The following is a 27,050-nucleotide window of genomic DNA, read 5'->3' on the forward strand; positions in this document are numbered from 1 at the left end:
AAATGCAATGCATTAGAAATATATACAGTATAATCTAGGAGAATTTAAGTATCAGTTAAAATATAAATTCTGTATTTTCACATGTTGCAACCAAAGAAGTCATTTGTACATACTGTACTTTTTGGTCTATAAGAGTTTTTTCCCCCTCAAAAATGTGGGTGGAAATGCCTTTGCGTCTTATAGAGCGAATGTTGCTGAAGCCCCGCCCACCCGCCGGCCCCCACCCTTCAGCCTCTGCCTCCCAGCAGTTTGCCTCCTTGTAGCAAACAGCCTGGTCAGCTTCAGCACAGCCTGGTTTAGCACGAACAGCTGACTGGAGGTTGAATTGGCTTCTGGAATACCACTGATCAGCTGTTCCAGGCTGTGGGGAATCACCTCTGCCAATTGCCTCTGTCGATGCCCATTGTCACCTCCATGTGCCCATTTTTGGCCTCCGCATGCCCCATTTTCGGCCTCCACGCATCTGGATCCACGCCGCCTGGAACAGGCCAAAACCGGCACATGCAGAGGCTGAAAACAGGACACGTGGAGGTGGTGATAGGTGGTGGCAGTGATGGGGGCAATGGGCGGCGGTGATCCCCACAGCCTGGAACAGCTGATTGGCGGTATTCCAGAGGCTGATCCAACCATCAATCAGTTGCTCAAGCTAAATCAGGTTGTGCGGAAGCTGACCAGGCTATTTGCTAGGAGGCGGCAAATTGCTGGGACTCAGAGGCAGATTTTTTTTCTTGTTTTCCTTCCCAAAAGCTAGGTGCGTATTAGGATCCGGAGTGTCTTATAGTGCGAAAAAAATGGTGAATAATGTTGCAGTCACATAGATCATGGACTGTTATCTTCTTCATTGCAGATGACTTGATTGCTGGTACTGAAATGGTAAAATAGGCAAATAGGAGCAAACACAAATTATAGTCCAATAACTATAAAGAATATATCCAATATAGCTTTTAAAAATTTAAAATGCAGACTTCCATTTAATATTTTACCAAAGTTGCAATTAATGATGGAAGGGTAGCATCTTATATATGTTATGACACATACGGACAGATTGAACAGATTTGTATGTGAATATTATGTAGTCACAGAAAAATGTTTTGTCATGGCCTCACCTGAAAAAAATTGAAGAGTCTAAGTCACGTTTATATGTCTCCAAATTTACTAAAATCAATTGAAAATGTATTAGAATCCTTTGAGAGTTCTTATTTGAAGATTCTTGGTTTTCTTGACTTTCACAGAGAGCATAATCTTGGGACATGATAGAAATTACAGACAAGATCGAACTGACTCTGTTGCACAACTAAGTGCAGTGCTACTGATCTTGCACTTGAGAACTCTTACCTTACTGCAGCAGCCATGTTTCCAATAGGGTTTATTGGCAGTGGTCTAACTCCTGGGAAAATTCCTCTACTCAGAATTCGAGCTCCATTTTGTATCACTCCAGGGGGAACTGAGGACAAATGGAAAGAGAAAGAAAAGAAAATACAATTAAAATTGAATGTTGACTATCAATTTTTATATTAGAGTCGCCAGTTTCCTAAATTCACATACAGGGGAAAACGTTAGTATATATCATGCACAAAGTATAATTACAAACACTGTGAAAAGTTGCTGAAAAATGCTTACTAAGAAGACATGTTGAAATGTTCTTGGTCCAAACCTCATTTCAGCAACATACTTACCAAGTGATCTAAGGTAAGATGTTTTGGTAGAAGCCATGATACAGTGGAATAGAAAACGTATATCCCAAAGTTCGAGATATAATCTATTTTAACAAGCAATCTTTGTAGAAAGGGAAAGACCCCTGCCTAGCATTTCAAAAAGAAATCATAACCAGAACTAATACTACTAAACTAGTAAGAAAAAAGTAATCTGGTTGAGAAGCTGAATTTTGCAAATTCATTCAACTCAAGTATATAGTGCACATTTTCTTGGCAGCAATATTCTTTCCTCAAATGGGGACTAAAAGTAATGGTCAATCTAATAGGCATGTTTTGAAGGCTCCTGAAATAGGGATAGATTCAGAATTATTCTCCCATAACAAGAAAAATATTAAGAGTTGTAAATTTTTGAAATTCTGGACAATTCTGCAATAACTTTTCCAAAGGCCACAAAAGAAAGGAAAAATCAGTGTTCACAATCTATAGATGTATAGATGGATGTAGCCCACGCACCATTAAATACCCAGGTCTGTATTATATCACCAGAGCTGGGAGGAAGGAATATTGATATACCTGGTGGGCCCAGAAGAAGTGCCTTCTCTGTGGTGGCTCCCTCTCTCTGGAACATCATTACCCCAGAGATTAGAATGGCCCTCACTCTAACACTCTTTTGGAAGGCACTGAAGACCTAATTCTGCCAGCGGACCTGAGGAATACAGAGAGGGGTGGCTCATGTGATGTGTTGTTGCCGGGGGAGGGTTATTTTATTATTTATTATTATATGATTATTCTCTTTTATTAGTTCTATTGTTTTATATATGAGGTTTTTTATTCTTGTAGGGTGCCTTGAGTCGCCAGGTGCGAATAAGTGGCAATATAAATTTCCTAAAACAAACAAATAAATATCAACAGCAATTATATATCTATGGAAGTTTCTAAAATGAGTTTTCCCCTTTTCCAAACAATGTTAACTCCCAATTGTCATTTAATACATAAAAGCAAGAGCTTTATCAGAGATAAAGGCTACTCCAATGAGTATTAACTCATTGTACATTACTTTATTTCCTTTCTAAATAGGAGGATAAGTAGTACATTGGGTCAGGTAGGAAATAGCAATTGGCGGGCCTTTGGTTTGGACTCAAAGTTCCCTTACAATGACTGCTAAAATGGACGACATTATTTTTATATATTTTGAAATGAAAAAGACTGTAGCAGAACTCCTCAAATATCTACCCTACGGTTAAAAGACTACCTCAAACAAATTTTTCCCAATCTAGCCTCACTCATATGTATAAATGTCTTGTATCACATTTACATATACTGTTTTTAGAATCAATATCTTCTGAAACAGTAGGATATTCTCACCTGGAGTAGAAACCTTTTCATAGATTATAGCCTATGAAAAGCCTAATTTACACAGATGGAGTAGCAGCAGCAACACACAACTCACTGTTCATGTGAATTGTCAACATCACACCTTTTTATCTATAGTAAGTGTTGTTATTGAGATTAATACTACTTATCCAATGAATAAAATATAGTGATTTGAATAGAAATATGAGATACAAAACATATACAAGTTAGAAAGATAAGACTAAGGAGGGCTTCAGTAGTGGAATGGAATGGAACTGTGAAAAAATGTCTGCAACATAGCAGATGAGAGAAGGAAGTTTTAAGGAACGAAATATAAAAATCACTTTTCAAGAAATGTAGACGTCTATAACTTCTTGTGAATGGCTATTATTTCTGCATAATGAAATATCCAATAAAATGGATATACGTAATCTTAAAAAAGTTTTTATTTAATCAACATCAGGCACACATCAGCAAATGAAAATACTAGGAAGAGAAATATGAAGATCAATATAGCTTAACTTAGTAAGTATATGTCTTAAGTATATGCCTTTTATACAACTGTGTTAGGCAGTTAGAATTTGTATTTTGCCATCTATGCATTTCATAGGGCAGCGGCCCCTAACTTTTTGGGCGCTAAGGGCCGGTTCTGTGGAGAGATATATTTTCGTGGACTGGAGGAGGCATAGTTTTGCATGCTGCCCGGATCCTGCACATGGGGCTTTATTTGTTTGTGCGGCCTGGTTTCTGGCATGCTGTGGACCAGTGCTGGTCCACAGATCAGGGATTGAGGACCCCTGCTATAACGAACATTTCAAAATTAAACTAAACCATCCACAGAACTAGTAGAATAAAAAATAACAACATCTTACAACAGAAACAATTTAAAAAACCCAGGCACTCTACCAATATATTCATCGAAAATCCCATTTGAAATAATGATTAATATGAAGAAGAATGCAAATTGTTATAGGATATTTGAAAGAAAACGTACTCTTCTGTTTCCATATGCCAAGGTTTTAATCATAATCTAACCCAATAATGTTCATCCCGTGGTCCATAGGCTACATGTGGCCCTTTACTGATAGTAATGTGGCCCCACAAGATAATAAAAATATTGAAAAAGTAAATGTTGTTGTTTATGTACATTAACTGTATTATTTATTTTATATGCAGCCGAAGACAATTCCTCTTGACTCAATGAGACCCAAGGAAGTCAAAAGATTAGACAACCATAGTCTAATTCCTTCAGTCACTTTAAATGACTAGGCACAATAACAATATATAATGCCCATTAATGAATTCTAGCTACATGGAGAGCAAGATACACATATCCTACCCATTTGTATCAACCTCAACCCCTGTTTTTTTCAAATATTTTGTAACAAAAATAAATAGATATACACATTCACATTATTATGCCTCTTTGGACAGAAGGATCTGTAGGAGCTCCACATCCCCTGCAAATTGAAACCATGGCTTTTCCAGAATTTTTGAAATTGGGAAATTCTTAGGCAAAGGAATACTGTACTTATTTGCACAGGATACATTTGAGTCTCAGCTATACACTTTCCAATGCAAATACTCTAATTTGGTGGCAATGTCCATGGGAAAAAAATAAGCCTCACAATATTTTCTTTAAAAATTGGCTATAATTTCTAACTAGCTATCACAATAACCTTCAAGTTACTATTGTGATTACACCCATAATATACAATGTATACATCATTATACATTGTAAGCAAAAAGTTGCAAAAATACTTCAATTATACAAATATACCTATGTATGTTTCAGGGCTTTTACTTGCAGGAGACAGAAAAAAGAAAGATAGAAGAAAAGCTTGATCAATGTATTTATTCATTTTTTTTCCATAATGAAAATACCCTCCCCCGCTAATTTTGCTTGTCAAACTGATACAGAATGGCAACTGAATTGTATGGAATAAAACTGGATTACTTTTTTCTAGGCACAAATATAGCCATTATTGCCTACTCTCAATTTGTTAATAATATTTGACGAGACTTAAGAAGATTAAACTAATGAAAACATTATATCTTTTTTATAGTTAGCCAAAGATTTGTAGGCCAATGAAATATGGAATAAAATTTAATTGTTAAATTTTGTCTCAGATCTGAACTATCTGAAGTTAGAATTTTCTTTTTAAGCCTTAATAATCTCTAATTACCGACTGACTCCTGTACCAATTTTTGTTGTTGTTATTAACATCACAAGCATACATCTTCCTCAAATACTGTGTTTTAACTTGCAACGTGATCTGCAATCCCAAGAAACTTTGCATCAGTAGCAAGTCTGGATATTTATACCATCTATCTATGGTATATTTCATATTTGTTTGCAAATGAGGTTATTGGATCTGAATTTATAAATGCTTTTAATAGTATCTTGCATTAATTTTGCGCAACTATGGTTAACTTTAAAATAAACAAACAAAAATGTGTTTTGTATTTTAGCAGAGATTTACATATCATTTAATACTTGGCATATCTCAAACATGAGACAGCAGCTCCCCACAGTGGATAAAAGAGCAAGTAGCATAAGCATCCTGTTTCTATGGAAACAATAATTTCACTGAAAATTACTACCACTGTCCACAGATACAAAACCAGAGAACAGTCTAGCAAACACTTTTAGCACTCCCAATAGTAGCGGTTCTCTCACACATTTAAGTTACTCTATTCATTTCATGACAGTTGCTTAAAAGATATATGTAAAAGCTTACAAATGTTGGGAAAAGACTAGATGACTCAATTTAACATAACGCTTTCTTCATATGAGCTAATAGAAGTCTATTTTGTAATTACACTGAAGCAATTCTAGATTGGGCCTAGACAATGTCACGTCTTCTCCCAACTTCCTCAGTTCACTTCTATTGGAAAGCTAGTTAAGGTGAATGGAAACTGAAACCTGAATCATCTGAAAATCTCCAGGTTGACTAATCCTACTTTAAAAAGAAATTGATTTTGTCTCATTTTGGTTTGTTATATTTTCCTGAGCATACCACAAAATCAAGTAAAAAGGGGACTTGTAGAGCAAAATATCTGGAAAGACTTGGTTTTGGAAAAATTTCCGGCCTTGCTTTTTAGTACAATACTTTTCAAAAATGTGGAATTTAGGTCTTACCTATAATTCTATCTACTATGCTTTTTTTAGGCAGAAGGAATCCCTCTGGTGAGGAAACACAGAACTAAATTGGCATCTGGGAAGTGCCCAGAGGAATATGCCAGACAACTTCCTAAATCAATTTAAGCAGGAACCCCATCTTATTTGCATTTGCTAAGTTCTTTTTATTCCTTGGCAGTCAGTTCCATCTGTGCTATCACTTATTATCTTTCTCACCGACTTTCATAGTTGTGGCTCTATTGAATCAGGATCCTATCTCAGCTGTTTGCATTATTATTCATGTAGCAAGTCTGTCTTGTCTCTGTCTTACCTACCTCGAAACTCTAATTCCTGTAACCTTTAACTAAATGAAACTTTTGACTCAAGGTACATCAAATGGACTAACTCACACATTCAGAACACATCTAAAGTTTTGGATAAGCTTTGCAAACTTAGGTATTCCACACTTTGATTTTGCATTTTTCTACTCACTAGGAATCCCACAGCAGAATTAACCATGATGGTTGAAAGAGGTTCTTCTTTTACCTTTACCTTCTGAATCCATTATTTTATAAAAGCGACAGGGATGTAATCTGTACTAAGCAGTAATTTAAACTTTACTTTAAAAATAGTCAGAAAACCCTTAAATTCTTTATATGGATATTATGGCACAACTTTAGAATATATTTTATTTAACATACATGCATGCTCATATCTGTCCTTGCAAACATTAATTAATGGGCAAATCAAAAGTCCAACAGAGAATATACTTTATATATTCACTTTAAAGAATATCAGAGTGAAAGCTTTTCCTTGCTATCACTGATTATAGGGACAGAAGTGCCAGTTATCTATACAAATGTTAAGATTTTCATAAGAATCTTTTCCCCCCTGTCATTAGACAATGAAGAGCACATTATGTAAAATTAAGGCCTTTTTAATGATGTCACACTTCATATTTTAGTTTTTGTTAACTTTTGATCATTATATTAATAATAGAGAATGCCATGTTCATATTAAATAATTCTAGTCACTAATGTTAAAAAGTGTAGTAAAAGTACAGAGATTTTCCATTTTTAATATGTCTCTATTTTACAGATTTACTGGCCTTACTATCAAATTAAACAAAAACAAAATAAAATAGAAGAGGGAAACTTTAGTAGAACTCTTATGTTGGACTGGTGCTTGGACTGTATCACAATAAAGTCTGGCCCAATAAAAATAGTAGAACGATGGCCTGATTTTAGGCTACAGAAATTTTACTCCCCCCGAATTCATTTAGATATAAGACACTATGAAATACAATGGCTTCATATGAACATCAGCCAATATAAGTAAAAATAAATAAATGTAGAATTGGGTATGCGCCTACCTAAAATGTAGTCTAACCCACATCATGCCTGTATCTTCAGAATTCCCTCTATGAGGGAATCAGCTGTTGAGACAGAATAATCTGTCTCAACAGCTGATTTAGATGCAGAATATTCTTAAATGTGGAAATATCAATAGGTAATATATGGGAAAATATAAGGAAGTGAAAATGTTTCTCCATAGAAACCAATAAGTCAATTACAATCATATAGATTGGAAAAGCCAAAGGCAATCTTTGGAAGATAAATCTTATAATACTTAGTCCGTCCAAACCCAAAATGTCTGTTTCCAAATTGCTCCAACTCAAAGAATATAGAATACCTTATCATATGCAATAAAGGAAACAATTATACAGCAGCATGGAATCCTGATCCCTCCGTACATTAATCAATTCTACTGTTTGATTATATACAGAGCTTATTGGAGTCAGTCTACAAACTGAGAGAAATCAAGTCTCTATATAGGGAAATATAAGTTTGATGAAGATAGTGCCTTTTATACTAGTCATTACCAAGAAACTTTAATAAACTACTGATGACTATCGATTTCTATGGAATACCATATTGTGTTTCTGTTTAAAATGTTGAAAAATATAAATGTAGTCCTTCTGATAAACTTAAACAGAGCACTCCAGTGAAATTTAAATCCCTGTTCAAGCAGCTAATGTATATCTGTTGTATAACGTTCTGTATCAGTTGGATAATTACTTGATGAGTTATAGAGAAAAATGTTCTAAATGAAGCAATTACCTTATTGTTAGTTTTGGTTCTGTAATGAAAAACTTTCTGATATTGCAGAAATTTGGTTCATTTTTTTATTTGTTTTGGATGGCCACACATACAGTACAGTCTAGTTTAATAGAAAGAAGGACTAGGGGAGACATGATAGCAGTGTTCCAATATCTCAGGGGTTGCCACAAAGAAGAGGGAGTCAAACTATTTTCCAAGGCACCTGAGGGTAGAACAAGATGCAACGGGTGGAAACTAATCAAGGAGAGAAGCAACTTAGAACTGAGGAGAAATTTCTTGACAGTTACAACAATTAATCAGTGGAACAGCTTGCCTCCAGAAGTTGTGAATGCCCCAACTTTGGAAGTCTTTAAGATGATGTTGGATAGCCATTTGTCTGAAATGGTATAGGGTTTTCTGCCTAGGCAGGGGGTTGGACTAGAAGATCTCCAAGGGCCCTTCCAACTCTGCTATTTTATTATTGTATTATTGTATATAGTGATTATATTCTCTGAAATCTTCAAACGTAAGTATAGTAAAGCCATTTATTATCTTTAGAACAATTTCCCATTTATGCGTTTTATGCCATGGAACATTTTATGACATTGAGTTGCTCTGCTCTCATACTTTTTTCTTTATGATATTTTAAAAGGCATATTTATTGTGGCACATTTTTATTATTGACACTTTTATTCTCTCATATGGTCCTTTGTAAGCTGATTAAGGCAATATTCAACTTAATTTTTGTTCTATCAATGATCATTCTTTACCATTCTGAAAAGTTACCTATAAATTCAAGACAAAATCAGTGAAAGATAGTCATGATGGACTAGGAGAAACAAATATAGCTTATAGGATGATTTTGAACCAGACTTTATTCTTTGCCAGACAATTTCACAGGATAATACCATTTTAGATAAGTGGCCTCTTCTTAAAAACCTTGAGTGATGTAGAACCTACAACTTCTGAAGGCAAACCATTCCACTAATTAATTGCTCTCACTGTCAGGAAATTTCTCCTTATTTGTAGGTTGGGTCACTCCTTGATTAGTTTCCATCCATTGCTTCTTATGCTGCCTTCAGCTGCTCTCTAATGTTTTAGAAAAGGGAGAATCAACCTGCACACCAGCCAATTTGCACACACTTTATGATAGTCCTTGATAGCTAATAACTATTATTTTAGGGGTTCCAGTAAAGTTAATGAAAGACTCAAAATACATCTTAAAAACCAAAGTGAAGAATATTGTTCGTGGAAATTACTATTTCAGTTGGCCACCTATTATAAAATGCCTTGCTCCCATGTCAATGGATATACTTCCAATTTAATACCGTCCGATTACTAATTGTCATTAAGGGAAATTAGTAATATATTTTTAAAGTGTGCTGGTAACAACTTCATAATTGCCCACAAAATAACTATGAAGCACTGTGGTAGATAATGAACCACAAAGATTCTGCACACACACACAAACATACACACACACAATCTCTCTCTCTCTCTCTCTCTCTCTCTCTCTCTCTCTCTCTCTCATATATGCATTTTGAGGTTTTGCTTTTTGTATGTTTTGTTTTTAATTTCAAGTTAGATTGCAGGGATAAATTCATTAGGTTTTCTAGAGAGCAGTTTTGAAAGTGGTTTGCCATTGCCTTCTTCCAAGGTCCAGAGGAAAGGAATGGCCTAAGTCAGCCATCTAGTTCTGTGACTAAAATCTTTAATCCTTCACCAAACTGACTCTGTATTTTAAGAATAGGAACCAAGTATTAAAAATGGTTAAAAATGAAATTCTAATCTGATAAGAAGCCTTCTCTATGTAAAATACATTCCAGTATGAGGTTAAATAACTAGATTAGGAAACTAGATCTTCTCTTGTTTTTTTAAAAATCTGTTTAACTCTCCTTATGATAAATCCACCTTTCTATTTTAAAAAAACTGATTAATTCAAATGTAACTCTGGTACATTACATATATTTTTATTTATTTCTGCTTCAAGTTTTGATCTCTAAAACACCTGATGCTTGTACAGACATCCCCACAAATAAATTCAAATCAAAACCAAAGCATTTTTGTTGGCCCTACAATTCTTATCTGCCCTAAAGAAGAAAAATGCTTGTCGTGCTATTATTATATGAATTACAGTTGCATATATAGATCATTCTGTGAATGAGATATATACAACTGTGACAGTTCAGTATTCAAAGAAACTTATCCATCTGAACATCTACCCAGATAATACTATGTAAGAGAGTTAGTAAGGGTCTAGCTAAGAAATCTGATTTCTCCAACTAGTTTTATTTTTAAACCTAATATGCTATGTACTAATGAAAGAGTTAGGCTTACATATCTATGGTGCTATAGGCTATAGAAATATCTACTCACAACCTGCTTGTATCTCAGGGGGAGTATTCAAAAGCATCATGGCAGTGGCAGCATCAATGTCAGGATCTGGAAAAATCAACCAATAAATACATTACTTTACAAATGGGCCAATTCCCATCCCCATGACTTGACAGAATGAACTGAATCGCTAAAAGATTTAAAAAGATTAAATCAACAACAACAAAAACCCAGAGAAAAGTCCTAATATTCAAAACAAACGGGCATACTATCACAATTCAGCTTATCAACTATGCTATAGTTTCTTTCAATTTTTGCAGAGATCTCTATTTGTCAGGTTTTACTGCTTTCACATTCACACAGTATCCTAGGGCATTTTAAAGCTGGTTTTTAAAAAGACTTTCACTCACCCGGAGACTCTCTGCAACGTGTCTTAATCCTCTCAAATATGCAGGTAAAAAGGCTTTTTTTTAAAAAAAAAAAAATTGGGATCCAGTCTGATTCCTTTCTCCAATAACATTGCTTTGCACACTATGCTAGGTCATATATTTTTTTCTTTTTGGTATTATATATGAATATATATGTTAAGGTTTGCGAGACCTAATATAGACTATATCATATTAATTAGCTAATTGTGTTAGAAAGTCTAGGTGCATCATTAACCATCTTTCATCTCCATTCATCTCCAACCATTCATTCATCTCGAACCACCTAGCTTTTGTCTGGATGCAGTTAAAAGAGCTGTACTATGCTGTACTGCAATTCGTTAGTGAACAAAGGTTAAATTGATTGCTGTCTTATCAAGCCATATAAATTAGAGGTGGGTGATAAAGGTGGAGTATGAGCCAAATAGTTTACACAATTGTATACATGATACTATTGTCAAAATCTGGACTAATGTCTTTCTGAATACACTAGAGGTTGATCTTCACTTGAAAAGAGGCTTTACCTCTTTGCATATAAATTCAGAGACTTCCCGCCCCACTTCCCACCAGTAAGGGTTAATAAAGAAAAAATCAGTATACAGAGCTCAAAAATATGTATATGAAAAAGCAGAGCCGCCCCTGAAGGCAACAAAGACATTTGCATAAGGCCCAGTTTTACTTCTAATAAATTATCACTGAGGGCTTGCCATTATCCTTAATCAGTTTTTGAATCCATCACATGCAGTTAGTTGACAGATGGTAAGTAAGAGACACAGAGCAAAATATGATTCTTTTATAACTATATTCCTTAGTCTCTGAGAGGAGGCCACATGGCTGCTATGGAAATAGACGTTGTCATGACAACAGTAAACAACCAAGAACAGCCAGTGAATAAGCTGAAAAGAACATCTGCCCCAGCAAAGCGTCCCAGCTGCCCTGGGGCGAAACTCACTAATAGTGTAGTGATGCTGCATGACAGAGAAAGCCGCCTATGCCATGTTCAAATAAATGAAGTGTGCAATTGAAGCAGACACAGAATGCAACACCCTTGTTGACTGCTGCCTCTGTGCTGCTAAACTGAATGACTAATGGGTTTCTTTCTTTCTTTCTTTCTTTCCTTTCTTTCTTGAGGTGGGGGCGGGAGAGAAAAAGAGAAAAAATACTTGTCACTACTGAAACTAAATTACATACCACAAAATTCAATTTGCGGTTAATAACTTCTTGGCACTTTATTTTGGATATTATGTTGGAAAATTACACTTTAGTGTTAAAAATACATATTTCACATATGTTATAAATGCAGTTCAATTTCAAGGGCAATAATATAATCAAGTATAAAACCCTGCAATCTGCTGGGAGGTACAATGTAAGAGGCTGTAATGGTTACTTTCCTCCTTTTCTTTCCCAGAGAGAGACCCCCCCCTCCTCCACACATGTTACCTTTTATGGTTGCATTTCTCTGAGGGTCATGTTACCCTCATTTATAGATTATGCCTTTTTAAACAGTAAACTCATGCCCTGTGCTAACAGAAATTGAGTCAAGGCAAGGCTGCTGAGAAACAAGGAGGAAAGTATTCATATGCTTGGGAAATTCCCTGAGGCTAACAGAACTTCAAAAATAAATTGTTCTGGATGGAAACATATCACAAAAAACTGAAAGAGGGGGGGGGGAGAGGAATAATTTATTTCATTCCAAAATAAGGCATGTTTGGTCTGCTGGCTACAGCTCTGAATAAGAACATAATTAAGTGATTTTATTTATTTATTTATTTATTTATTTATTTATTTATTTATTTATGGTATGTATGTGTGTAAGCATGTATGTCTGTCTGTCTCAACACACACACACACACACACACACACACCTAAACAGCTCTGACTGCAATGCCACATGTTTCTGAATATATTTATAGATATAAAAAAACAATCCCCAAGTGTTGCCAATCAAAATGTGACTGCTGATTGAAAGATACAACCCCAACAAACCTGAACCGTACCCATCTGAAGCAGGTTGATATAGAATTATTCAAGATCTCCCCAGGAGTTGCAGAACTTTCTGCATAGTGATAGTTGAAGATCTTTTATTTGTTTCCAAGATAGAATTCAAATTCAAACTGTTTTTACTGAATCACTGACTGGAATTAGGTTGTTTCATATATAAGCCTTACAAATAAAGTCATGTGTGTAATATTTTTCAAACTTGATACCATATATTTTTCCAATCAAAGTACTTTCCAATTATATGCTGAATTATTAGTGGATATTGTTGCAAAATCAAACCTTTAAAGATGAAAATCTTAAAATGTACAAGATGTCAGGAAACAAGATACCCAAACAAGAAAAAAGGTAGTATTCTTTTTAGTTGTTGTTGCTTCCAAGAGCAAAAAAAATTCTATGACTTGCAATACCAACTAGATGACAAGAAGTATATAAAACAAGCTACAAGACACCAAATTTATAAGCTATCAATCCTTTCTTGAAAAGCAACTCTCAGGTCCAAATGAGACAGTATTAATGCTTCTAGAATGACTTTCATAAAAGTTCTTTCTCAACAATACATAGGCCTGGATGGTTTTCTCTCAGTCCCCAGAGCTCTCAAACAAGCTAGAGATCACTATTTTTTAAATTTATATTTATATTTTTAAACCACCCATCTCCCCCATAAAGGTGACTCTGGGCTCTACTTCATGATCTCTTTGTGGACAGATTTTATATGGAGCAAACTTGTGAATGATCCTAGTCTTTTTTCTTGATCTGGAGATGAGTTCTGAGGAGTTGAACCATTCAGTGGCTCCTCTTATTACCAAGGTCCACTCCAGTTCACTATGGCTTCCACAGAGCACCTTTGGATGACAACAGTTTTCCAAAGGCTGTGCTGTCTTCAGAAAGCTATGCTGCTTTTGGAGCAAAGAGTTCCAAAGACAGTGAAGCTTTCCAAAAGCAGTGCTACTTTGGGAAATAAGGAAGAAAGGTAGGAAAGTAGGAAACATTCACTAGAGAAGGTTGTAAAAGGTTGGTGCATGGACTGGAGAGAAGGCAGCTGGGTGAACAAATGCTGGCTGGGCTAGGCTGGGCTGGAGAGCCATGTGGGGCTGAGGAGAGAAGACTGATGGGTGAATGGTTGGTGTTGCTGAGCTGGGGGGAAAGGCAACTGGGTGAGAGTGCTTGCTGGATGGAACAGGCAGGTAGCAGGTGTTGGACTCAATCCTTTATCATACTTAGGCATGGGGCTGGAAGGGGCAAAACCTGGACTGGCTTGGATTAGGGTGGGTACTTACTTAACAAGCCACAATTCTCAGTTAATGCCCGCTAAGGGAAGAGCTGAGATTGCCAACATAAATTGGTGCAGTCACATGATATTTCAACTCAATATAATCCCCTAGTAATGAATGGATGGTTACAACTTGACGTGGCTGCTTGGATATTGAAGTTAAAAAAGATTACAGGGCAGAATCCTCCAAGACACTTATCTTTTTGAAAAATTCATTTAAGAAAACAAGAAGTATTCAAACTCAATTGTGGTGCATGATTACAGCAAACATATTCAGAACATCTAGGATATAATTAAAAGGTTCCTGAAAATGATTGAATTAAAAACACTTGCCAAGTATTTTAAAATCAATAATATAATTGCTCAGGGATTGAGCAGGAACTCCCTAGTTCAAATCTTATCTTTACATAAATTCACTCAAGGGTATTAATTAAGTCAACTTTCTCTGTAATCCACAAGGAATAGTTAGGATAGTTATAAAGATTATAATAAGAATGTGAGTGTAGTTTTTAACATTTTAAAAGTGTCACAATGTTTATTTTTATTTAATCTGGTTGCAATAGATAAAATTTTCCCCAAAATAAGATAGGGTCTTATTTTCTTTTGACCCCTGAAATAAGCGCTTGGCCTTATTTTCAGGGAGGTCTTTTTATTTTTGAGGTGTAGGAGGCGGCAAGCATGGTCACCTCATGGCTGCTGCTGTGTTGCAATATTTTCAATGAAGGCTTATTTTAGCACATGCGCTCAAAAGCCCAATTGGGCTTATTATCCGGGAAGGTCTTATTTTCAGGGAAATGGGGTATCTGCTGCCCAACACCCAGGAACATAAGAGCTCATAATTCCCTGAACTTTGAAATCAAATATAACCCAAATGACATGCACACATAACTCTCATACACAAAATGTTTTGGTTCCCGCTTGTTACATCACTTCACTGCCATGACTTGTGGCTTTGTAATAGTGGTGGCAAACTTTTCTTAGGTTTTAGGCAATATTTTAGACAATAACAATATTGCTACATTAAATTTATACAGGTAGCTTTAGTTTAACGATGCTACTTGGAACTAAAAACTCTGTTGTTAAGTGCCATACTCATTACGTCAAATGGCAATTCAGGCAGTCCTGGCTGAAGTCATTAAACAAGGATCACTTGTTCTGACTTCCTTTCAGCTTTCCTATTGACTTTGTCTGTTGGAAGCTGGCAGGGAAGATTGCAAATTGCAACTACAGGAATCTTCAACAGCTTTTAAGTACGAGATACCAATCATTGAGTACGGTCATATAGCCAAACAGTCACTAAATAGGTAGTCATTAAATGGGAACCACCTGTACAATATTTCATCAAATGCATAAAGGAAACTTCTCTGTTTGATCACTCCCTTCTCTAATAATATCAAATAAAGGTAAAAGTAAAGGTTTCTCCTTTCCAGTCATGTCTGACTCTGAGGGCAAGTGCTCATCTCGGTTTCTTAGCCAAGGGAGCCACTGTTGTCAGAAGATACTTCTGTGATCATGTGGCCAGCATAACTATAAATCAAGGAGCATGGAATGCTGTTATCTTCCCACAAAGTGGTACCTATGTATCTACTTGCATTTGCATGCTTTCAAACTGCTAGGTGGACTGGAGCAAGTAATGGGAGCTCACCAGGTTTTGAACCTGGGCTGTCAGCTTTCCAGCTGTCAAGCTCAGCATCTTTAAACACTGAGCCATCACATCTCCATGAATATCAAACACTGCTGAGTGATTAAAATGTATAATGTTGTATTCCTAAAAAGTCCTTTTTGAGTTTGAATCAGAGAGGATCAAACTTTTAAATTAATACTTTGTTTTAAAGCTACAATATTTCCCAATAGCTTTCTGTACAGGTAGGTCAATTAACTCTTTAGTTTTTAATCCTGTGAAATATAAAGTTCTCAATAAATAACAATAGGATGAAATACATAGTCTTATAGCTACAGATGGAGATTAAAGCCCATTTATAAATGGAGCACTTCAAATTCTTTCTATTATATGGCTGTTTAGCTACTGAAGCCTGAAATATTAGGTATTGGCTTACACATATGCATATTTTTAGAAGTTTTAGTATTCTCCACAAAACAATGTTATTGGGTTGGAATAATTGTTTTTTAATCCTCTAAAGCAGATTAGAAAACAATCATCTCATAAAATCAACCAAGATACTCCTGCATCTGTAAGATGAATTTTGATGTAGACTGTTCTAATATTTCTTTCCTACACATACTTTATTCCAAAAATTATTTAAACCAGGAAAAAATTGCCTTGAAACATTAATGGTTATCAAACCAATTCAAACCTTCTGTATGCAAGAAGGGATTTTAAAAATGTACATGGAAAACTTTTTTAGACAATGATAATCCAATTCATCTTAGAGATACTATAAACTTGTTTGCAATTTGCTTGAATGACATTTGTTTCATTTCTATTAGTACCGTGTATTCCCCAAAATAAGATAGGGTCCTATTTTCTTTTGATCCCTGAAATAAGTGCTTGGCCTTATTTTTGTGGAGTCTTATTATTTTTGAGGTGCAGGAGATGGCGAGCGTGATCACCTCATGGCTGTTGCTGTGTTGCAATATTTTTAGTGAGGGCTTATTTTTTGGGGGGGGTATTTTAGCGCATGCGCTCAAAAGTCCAATGGGGCTTATTATTCAGGGAGGTCTTATTTTGGGGAAAACAGGGTAGATTATTCACCAGAGCTAGTAAATTTTTCAAAGATTTTTATACAGCCAGTTGAGAAAGCATTCTTCTTCTGTAGTTTTCTAGTGCAACTCTTAATTTCCCACATGCCCATCTCCAGAATTTACAGTGTCAGTAATTTCTCTATAGATTTAAGGTAAGATCTAGAACAGAAGAACATGCAAATACACATTGCATAGCCATACTCATTAATTAAAACAATTAAAAAAATCTAAATCTGACAAATAGCCTTTTTGGGCAAGAAGAAAAACACTAAATTAAAATGCAATTTACATTTTTCTTCATTTTAGGTGATATAAACAATAAAAAAGAAACCAGACTTGTTTATTTCCAAAACCTTTTAATAAAATTTACTTGAAGGAATATAAAAATAGAACGTTGATTTTACTCTCTAATTCTCTCTTACACGAATGCTAATCTTTAACAATCATCTGGCAGCAAATAAAATGCATTAAGGAAGCTGCAGTGCAAAGAAATGCTCCACTATTCCTGGTGACTCTTTTAAGGCTCTAAAAAATCACAAACACTTAAAATTACTTTATCTAACAGAAGAAGATAATTGCTATTCTGGAAAACACAACTGTCTTGCCTTTCTATATGTCCAGTAGGGGGTAGAAAAATCTAGTATAAAAAATAACTCTGGATTATTTATTTCAAACAACTTTAATTCTGAATGTGATAATTCAGGGTTTTTTTCCCCTCCTTTCAAACAACAGCATTTTTGATTTAGATCAAAAAGCAGAGACCAGATCATTAGGGATATTTCTAGGCATTATAACATAGCTGCTTTTTCAGGTAATTTTATGTGAAATAGTTTTCTGTTAAACTACTTCCATTATTCTGGATAGCTACACCCAAGAAATTTACCAAGAGATTTTTCATGAGGGCAATAATTAAACGCCATATAGTACTTAGTACTTTTTTGTGGACCACTGATTTCCTCTGACAGCATAATCAAATTTCAATAGATGGGAAGCATGTGGAAAATATAGCATAACAGTTAAGATCAAAAGATGAAAAAAGTAAGAAAAGCTTAGTTTTTTTTTTTTTTAACTTGATTTTATTTAGCATTTATAGGCCGCCCTTTTCCCTGAGGGGACTCAGGGCGGCTTACAATAGTAAGGGAAGGGGAGTGAAAGACAAAATACAAAAAAAAATGTGAAATAACTAAAAAGTACTAAAACACAACATTCACTCAGCATTCGGGAGGGGCAGAAGAGTTTATCCCCAGGCCTGACGGGCTAGCCAGATCTTGAGGGCTGTACGGAAGGCCTGGACTGTGGTCAGGGTACGAATCTCCACGGGGAGATTGTTCCATAGCATCGGAGCAGCAACTGAGAAGGCTCTCCTCCGGGTGGTCGCCAGTCGGCACTGACTGGCGGATGGAATACGGAGGAGGCCCGCTCTATGCGATCTGATGGGACGCAGGGAGATTATTGGCAGGAGGCGGTCTCTCAGATAGTCAGATCCACTACCATGGAGCGCTTTATGGGTGGTAAGTAAGACCTTGAATTGCACCCGGAGATCTACAGGCAGCCAGCGCAGCTCGCGGAGGATAGGTGTTATGTGGGCGAACCGAGATGCGCCCACAATCACTCGCGCGGCCGCGTTCTGTACTAGCTGATGTCTCCGGGTGCTCTTCAAGTTAGGCTAACACATCCCCCCCAAATGTTAAATGCAACCAGAAAATTGTCCACCCAGGAGAACAGGAATGTTCAAAAGTGCAGACAAAATGCCCCCCATCCTCGTTCCCCTTTAAATCTTTCTGTCTGAAAAAAACTGAGGTTAGAAAATTTAATTGGAAAAAAACCCCAAATGAAGTAGAAATGCTGGATTATTCAGCAAGGATAGAAGTTTTTCTTGTAGACTTCACTTCCTAATGCCAACAGAATGCCCATGAGTTCAATCTGCTCTTGCCAATTGTGTTTAGAGTAACCAGGTAAAATGTTGTGTTTTATAAAACAAACTTAGAGAAAACAAATACTGTTGCTATGTGATTCAAATATAAGGCTTGGCAACACACAGTTGGGCATGGGAGATAATAGGACCTGTAGGTCTTGATTTCATCAACAGGTTGAACAGGATACAGAACATTAACAGCCAAGGCGTATTAAATGCTTGTGGCTTAGTTTTTTGGGGGGAGCTAGTGTATATAATAACAATTGGTTTTAATATAATAACAATTCTTGTTTCAGTATTGTTATCTTGAAAAGAAAGTCTTCTCTCTCAAACATGTTTGTTGAGAAGCAATTTACAAAACATATTAGAGAAAATTTATCTATGTGGTCATTGATAATCATTAACAACTTTATGTTATATAATCAAAATAAATTTGACTCCAAACATATACTCCAAATAGACATAGAAGATAAAAAGGTTAAGAAGGAAAAAACAAAATCAAAGTAACTCTATCACCAATTTTTCACCATTCTTATAATAGCTAGTTGCAATGGCATTGGGTTATTCAGAGAACTTAACATGACCATGGCTGCTTTCAAAATAGACAGCATTGCTATCATCTCTCTCTCTCTCTAGGCATCAAGTCTTGATGGGATTTCTGCCAGCCAGACACAGTGACAATCAGGAACAGTGGCAGTTTTATTTGGATGTTGTTTTCTCTCCCCCCCCCCCCCATTTGTCAGGTACTGAAGCTGGACAAAATTCCCCCGCTTAACCAGAAACTAAAAGACCCTGCTATGATCCTGTTTCTCACAGAATAGAGTTCTTAGTAGCAAATATCTTTCCCCAAAAGCCTTATAAAAAAAAACACTGAAAGACAATATAATGCTTTCAATAACTTGTAAGGTGGTTTCTATATTAAGGATCCTAGCTTGCACAGTTTAAAATGCTTGGGTAAAAGTAGCTTCCACTTGCATTTGTGGGAAAGTGATCAAACTATTTTAAAATACAACTGGTGAAAAACAAAAACAAGTAGGTCAGTCTAGCAACTTGACAGGAAGCTTAATTAAAGAATGAGGATGAATTGCAAACAAGGAAAGAAAGGAAGGGTGAATGGCTTGAGAGGAAAGGAAAGACAGAAAGTCATGGTGGATGGGGTTGAGATTCTCAAAAATAGATGTTAAGGTTGTAGAAAGTAATGTATAAAGTAGTATATAGATGTGATAAAAGCAAAGTTAATTTGCAGAGACATAAAGATACGTTGCGATACAATGAGTGATGTTAACTAAATTGGCAACTAAATGTTTACTCTCCCTTCAGTATTTTAATTTCATCTACGTATATCATAATTTTCCAGATTAATTTCTTCTATTCTCACATCAAAATGTTGTGTGACTAGTTTCATTCAGCCCCATTAGGATGGCCCATCTTTTGATCCCTCTTGACTCATTTATAAAAACACCTATAGCCAAGTTATGCTATTATATTACTTCCCATCAACCAAGTTCCTGAAAAAAAAATCATATAATCTTGTAGAAAATGGGAAAAAAAAATCCCTATCTATGCATTTACCTGTCCAAACAGCAATATTCAGGTTCAAGGTGGTGCAGTGGCTAGAGTGCGGTACTGCAGGCTACTTCTGCTGCCTGCTGGCTGCCTGCAATTTGGGAGTTCAAATCTCACCAGGCTCAAGGTTGCCTCAGCCTTCCATCCTTCCAAGGTGGGTAAAATGAGGACCCAGATGTTGGGGCAATATGCTGACTCTTTAAACTGCTTAGAGAGGGCTGTAAAAGCATTATGAAGCGGTATATGTCTAAGTACTATTGCTATTCAAGGCCACACATTTAATTGTAGTTGTTTTCATGCTAGGTTTTTGTTAACTCTATTCATTAAGTTTGGATTTCGTTCTCATGACTATTTTGTCTATTTCTCTTGCAAAATGTTGAAGTATTCATATCTCTGCTGGCCTCTGAGCCATTCCTTCTTTGCTTTGAAGTATTTGAATCATCCTCTGGGCATTTCATTTCTTCTATTAAATTTAAAATTCCATGAATATCTTTGTAAACGCAATTGTTTTAAACTCAGGGATATTTGGTGTAAACCTGTAGGTTGCATCGTGAGTTTTCCTGAAGGTCTTAGGTTTGATTCTAATTGGTTGTTTTATTCTATGCACTTCTGCAAAAGTCTTACAAATTCCTGCAGTATTTATCTTTATTGTCTATCCATCTCAGTAGGTAATTAATTTTTGGCATTCTGCAAATTACTGGCTCTTCCAGATTTTGTCTATTTGTATAACTCCTTTCATGCTCATTAACAGTGTTTACTGTATATTGGGTTTGCCAGAATTCTTCCTTTTAGTAACATATATATTATTGGGAGGTTTACTTCTGCATTGATCAGGCTTTTCCCCAGTTCCATTATTTCACTATCCCTAACTATGTTCCGTTTCCTCCACCTGTGTTACATATAAGGTACCTAAGTTCTTTGTATTTCTGATATTAATTGATTCTGATTGGTTTTATAATATTCACAAATGTAATTTTGGAAGATCTTGTAATATCTAATAAACACCTTTCATTTAATTGCCAAATCAGCTGTTGCTATAGATTCAAAAGGAAAGATTGCTCTAGCACCTAGATCAATTTTTTGTGCTCTACATAAATATTGTTTATTCCAGAAGTGAATAGTATTATGGCTATCTATGCAACATTATCAATAAGAAGAAATTAAGCACAATCTTTATCTTGACATATTGCTTCAGCTCAAGTTTAGGGCAACTGAATTTATTATCAACTTTACAAATCTTGTTTGGAAGAATAATGTCCTCCCAATAATTTCCCCAAAGTATGAAAAAGCAAGTAAATTTTTATTTGCCCCTTGTGTTATAAGTGTTTGCTTTCCACCTAGCCCTGACAATATCCATGTGTTAACTTAGCAAAAAATTGACAAATGGGTGCTTATAAGCAAGTGTATTTGTTAGTTCCCCTGGCATGCAGAAGGTGAAAGAAAAGCTTAGAGAGTCATAGAATCAAGGACAGAGGCTGTAATGATCCGGATTATCATACCATAAATTTGGAAAACATATGGGTTTCTTGTTTTAGTTATCTGCATAAAATAAAATATTAATCCATGCTGCCTTTTCACTATAAGGCAAATTGACTGGATTACCTATATATTTATAATTTAAATTTCTAAAGCCATCAATTTGCTAACAACTCTCGGCATCTTATAGAGAATAAAACATAGATACTACAAACATAGATAGCATATTTATTAAAATTAATGATGACAATTTTGCTTCTTGCTGCTATGAAATCATAGCATCTTTTGAGGTTATTTGTTGGCACATTGGAGATAAGCTTTCCAAATATGCCATGTGTGTGAAGTGTCAGAGTTCCTTGTAGAAGAGTCTACAGCTAGGATGTACATGCACCCCGCAAAATTCTCAACTGTACCCAAATATCCTAATTCTCAACCCAGAGCCCTTTTGAAAAAATTTATTAAAGTAAAATTTGTGACAGGAGAAAAAATATTAAATATGATAATTATGAAATTAATTTAAATCAAGTTTTTGTAATAGAACATCAATGTCTTTATTCTGCTTTTTCTGAAATCTGACATTGCCATTTACAGTATTTTTTGGAGTACAAGACGCACATTTTTTCCTCAAAAAAAAAAAAAAGACTGAAAATCTGCGGGCGTCTTATACACTAAATACAGCATGTTTTGCCTCCTGAAACCCCGCCCCTTCAGCAAAATGGCCACGCATAGCCTTTAGGAGGCTTTTAGAGTGCTCCTGGGGGCTGTGGAAAACAAAAATGAGCGAAAAACAGACTGATTCCCCCCCCTCAGCTCCCAGGAGCACTCTATAAGCCTTCAAAAGGCTATGAATGCCTGTTTTTTTTTAAAAAAATGGCCAGTTTTTGCAAAAAAAAAAAACAGACCTTTTTTGGGAGGTCTGCAGAGTGCAAAAACTTACCTTAAAAAATTTGCCTCTCCAAAATTTTGGTGTGTCTTATACTCTGGTGCATCTTATACTCCAAAAAATACAGTATATGAAAGGAAAATGGCTTAGAACTTCTGGGAAAGTATGGCGAACTACAACTGGCTAGATGAAAACAGCATTGATGACTGCAGGAGAGACCCAGGAACTGGTGAGTGAATTATGAATTGCATTAGTTGCCAGTGTATTTTGGGTGCAATTCAGGGTGCTGGTTATCAATTTTAATACACTTGGGTCCCAACCTTAGGACTGTGTTATCTGAGGGACCACTATCTCCTAGTAGTTTCCACTCACTCAATTTGGTCCAGCAGGTTGTAAATACTACAGGTCCCATCAGCGTAGAAATGTCAGCTGGTGGGAATTAGGAAGTGAGTTTTCTCTGTCATAGCCCATGCCTCTGTAACATTTTCTCTACAGAGATACAATAATACAGCAGAATGGAAGGGACCTTGAGGTCTTTTTGTCCAACCCCCTGCCTAGGCAGGAAACCCTATACCCTTTCAGACAGATGGCTATCCAACATCTTCTTAGAGACTTCCAGTGTTGGGGCTTTCACAACTTCTGGAGGCAAGCTGTTCCACTGATTAATTGTTCTAACTGCCAGGAAATTTTTCCTCAGTTCTAAGTTGCTTCTCTCCTTGATTAGTTTCCACCCATTGCTTTTTGTTCTACCCTCAGGTGCTTTGGAGAATAGTTTGACTCCCTCTTCTTTGTGGCAACCCTGGAGATATTGGAATACTGCTATCATGTCTCCCCTAGTCCTTCTTTTCATTAAACTAGACATACCCAGTTCCTGCAATCATTCTTCATATGTTTTAGTCTCCAGTCCCCTAATCATCTTTGTTGCTCTTCTCTGCACTCTTTTTTCTAGAGTGTCCACATCGTTTTTACATCATGGAGACCAAAATTGAATGCAGTATTCCAACTGTGGCCTTACCAAGGCATTATAAAGTGGTATTAACACTTCATGTGATCTTGATTCTATCCCTCTGTTTATGCAGCCTAGAACTGTGTTGGCTTTTTTGGCAGCTGCTGCACACTGCTGGCTCATATTTAACTGGTTGTCCACTAGGATTCCAAGATCCCTCTCACAATTATTACTACTAAGCAAGATACTACATATACTGGGCCTGTGTATTTTGTTTTTCTTGCCTAAATGTAGAACCTTACTTTTTTCACTATTGAATTTCATTTTGTTAGATAGTGCCCAGTGTTCAAGTTCGTCAAGATCCTTCTGTATCTTAAGCCTTATCTTATGGAGTGTTAGCTATTCCTGCCAGCTTGGTATCATCTGCAAATTTGATGAGTTCCCCATTTATTCCCTCATCCAAATCATTGATGAAGATGTTGATGAGTACTGGGCCTAAACAGAGCCTTGGGGTACTCCACTGCATACTTCCCTCCATGTAGATGCAGTTCCATTGAGGACTACATGTTGAATGTTGTTGGTCAGCCAGTTACAAATCCATCTGGTGGTTATGCTGTCTAACCCACATTTTTCTACTTTATCTAGTAGTAGGTTATGGTCTACTTTACCAACTGCTTTACTGAAGTCCAAGTAAATTATATCGACGGCATTCCTCTGGTCCACTAATTTTATCACTTTGTCAAAGAATGCAATAAGATTAGTCTGGCATGATCTGTTTTTTGACAAACCCTTGTTGGCTTTTGGCTGTTACTTTGTTTACTTCTAGGTGTTCACGAATTCATTGCTTGATTATCTTTTCCAGAATCTTTCCTGGTATTGAGGTCAGGCTGATAGGTCTATAGTTTCCTGGATCTATTTTTTTTCCTTTTTTGAAGATGGGAACCACATCAGCTCTTTTCCAGTCCTCTGGCAGTTCCCCGGTGCTCCAGGATCTCTGAAAGATATAGTTCAGTGGTTCTGAGATTTCATCTGCCAGTTCCTTCAGAACCCTGGGGTGTAATCCGTCCAGTCCTAGTGATTTGAACTCGTCTAGGGTAGACAGGTGCTCACTTACCATTTTCTTCCCTAGTTCAATTTGTGTTCCTAATCTGATTTTTGTGGTGCTGTTTTTGATAGGTTGGACTGTTTTATCCCTTTGTGTAAAGACAGATGCAAAAAATGAGTTAAATAGTTCTCCTTTCTCCCTGTTGCTTGTCACCTTCTTGCCACTTTCTCCCAACAATGGAACAATGGTTTCCTTAACCTTTTTCTTGTTTTTAACAGGTTGAAAGAAGCTTTTTTTGTTATTTTTTTACTTTTGTGGCAAGCCTTTCTTCATTGTGAGCCTTAGCTTTCCTCACTTCATCTTTACAGGCTCGGACTATTTGCTGATATTCTGCCTTAGTTATGTCCTCCCCCTTTCCACTTTTTATACTTAACTTTTTTGTCTTTCAATTTGTCAGAGAGTTCTTTATGCAGCCTTGCTGGTTTCTTTTGGGAGCTGTTATTTTTCTTCTTCATTGGTATTGTGCTAGACTGAGCTTTTGCAATCTCATTTTTCAAAATTTCCCAAGCTTCTTGAGTTGTTTTTCCCTTGAGGATTCTCATCTATGGAATTCTTCCCAAGTTTATTGAAATTAGCTCTCTTAAAGTCCAAGACTCTAGTTTGACTTTGTTCTACTACTTGTGTTTGTATAATGCTGAATTCCAATACTGCATGATCACTTACCCCCAGGGTTCCTATGGCTTCAACACCTTCTATCATTTCTTCTCTGTTAGTGAGAATTAAGTCTAATATGGCCAATCCCCTTGTTCCCTTCTCTACTTTTTGGGGAACAAAGTTGTCTGCTAGGTTTGTTAGGAACATGTTGGATCTTCCACTTGGTGCAGAGTGATAACCCTATGAATTTTAGGTTGCTGGGGACAGAAATGTTCTGTACCAATTAATTCTCTGTCCCCGCTATTCAGTTTAAATGTTTATCCAGAAAATCTGTGAATTTAATGCCATGTAACTCAGTTCCTTTCTTGGATGGGTGCACACCATCTCATTAAGATGGCCTCAAACCTGTGGGCCTTTTGTAAAGCCTTGAAGTCCTGATTATGTGCCCAGGCCTGAGATTAAATTTGGACAGGGAAATACAACTCCATTCAGTACCAGAGATGGACTTTCTCTGGAACTGTTGGCTCCAGAAATCCAAACTCATTCCAGAAATATACAGCTCACACAGTAGTGATGTTACATATGTCAAGACAAGAGGTCACAATGGCATGGATGACTGCGTGCAAAGCCTTTTAGTCCAGGAATGAACGTAACTGATGTATAACCTGAAGCTGTACAAATGCTTTCCTAGTGACAACTACCACTTTCTCTTCTAGCAGGATGAATAAGTCCAAAATGACCTCCAGATTGCACATGGGTCTGTATGGGGCAGTACCAACCCATCCAAGATCAAAAGTAGAAAAACCATGTCACCAGAAGACCCAAATACCCAAAGCCAGTTCAGTCTTGTCTGGGTTGAGTCTATGCCCATTTAGGCCCTAATAGTCTCCAGGCACTGGGAAGTGGAGTCCCTCAGATAACTTGGGATAGGGATATAAAGTTGGATATTATAGCACCGTGATGGCGAACCTATGGCACGCGTGCCACAGGTGGCATGCAGAGCCCTCTCTATGGGCACATGAGCCGTCACCCTCAGCTCCACTGTGCATGTGTGTTGGGGCAGGGGGCGCGCGTGAATTAGCAGGGGATGGGGGAGACCATGCGCCCCACGGCCTGTTTTTGGTCTCAGGAGGCTGCAAGGAGGCCTGCTGGGCCAAAAACAGGGCACAGGGGTGTCGTGCATTCATGCACGGGGGGGGCATGCAGGGGGGGATGTTGTGTACTGCATTATATGACAAAAAGGTTATCCATCACTGTTATAGCATACTGATGATATTCACTCCAAACCACTTCAAAGTAAATAAATAATAAAGTATAAATACCTACCTACCTACCACCTACCTACCTACCTACCTACCTACCTACCTACCTACCTACCTACCTACCTACCTACCTACCTACATACATACATACATACATACATACATATATATATATATATATATATATATATATATATATATATATATATTTAACTTACATATAAAATGCTACAGTGTAGTCCATGGAATTTCCACTTAAATGTCTTTTCAGCAATTACCTCCTAGGCACTGATGCTTGGACTTGGCATAATATATGCAAGTTCTTTCTCCCTACCAGCACAG

The 27,050-nt window shown here is 36.6% G+C and overlaps 1 protein-coding gene across 3 annotated transcripts in view; it reads right to left on the minus strand.

The window, feature by feature from the left end:
- Nucleotides 1–27,050, minus strand: part of FOXN3 (forkhead box N3) — a 177,493-nt gene that overhangs the window by 16,385 nt on the left and 134,058 nt on the right. The window contains exons 5-6 of one of the 3 annotated variants that reach the window (XM_032232809.1): nucleotides 10,608–10,670; nucleotides 1,336–1,444 (exon numbers count right to left, since the gene is read on the minus strand). In XM_032232809.1, the coding sequence (XP_032088700.1) occupies nucleotides 1,336–1,444; nucleotides 10,608–10,670 (172 nt within the window). Of the gene's footprint in view, nucleotides 1–1,335; nucleotides 1,445–10,604; nucleotides 10,671–27,050 lie in introns of all 3 variants that reach the window. The other 2 variants (XM_032232800.1, XM_032232816.1) reach the window with 2 other exon arrangements.

Source organism: Thamnophis elegans, chromosome 1, assembly GCF_009769535.1.
Source record: "Thamnophis elegans isolate rThaEle1 chromosome 1, rThaEle1.pri, whole genome shotgun sequence".
Classification (NCBI taxonomy): Eukaryota; Metazoa; Chordata; class Lepidosauria; order Squamata; family Colubridae; genus Thamnophis; species Thamnophis elegans.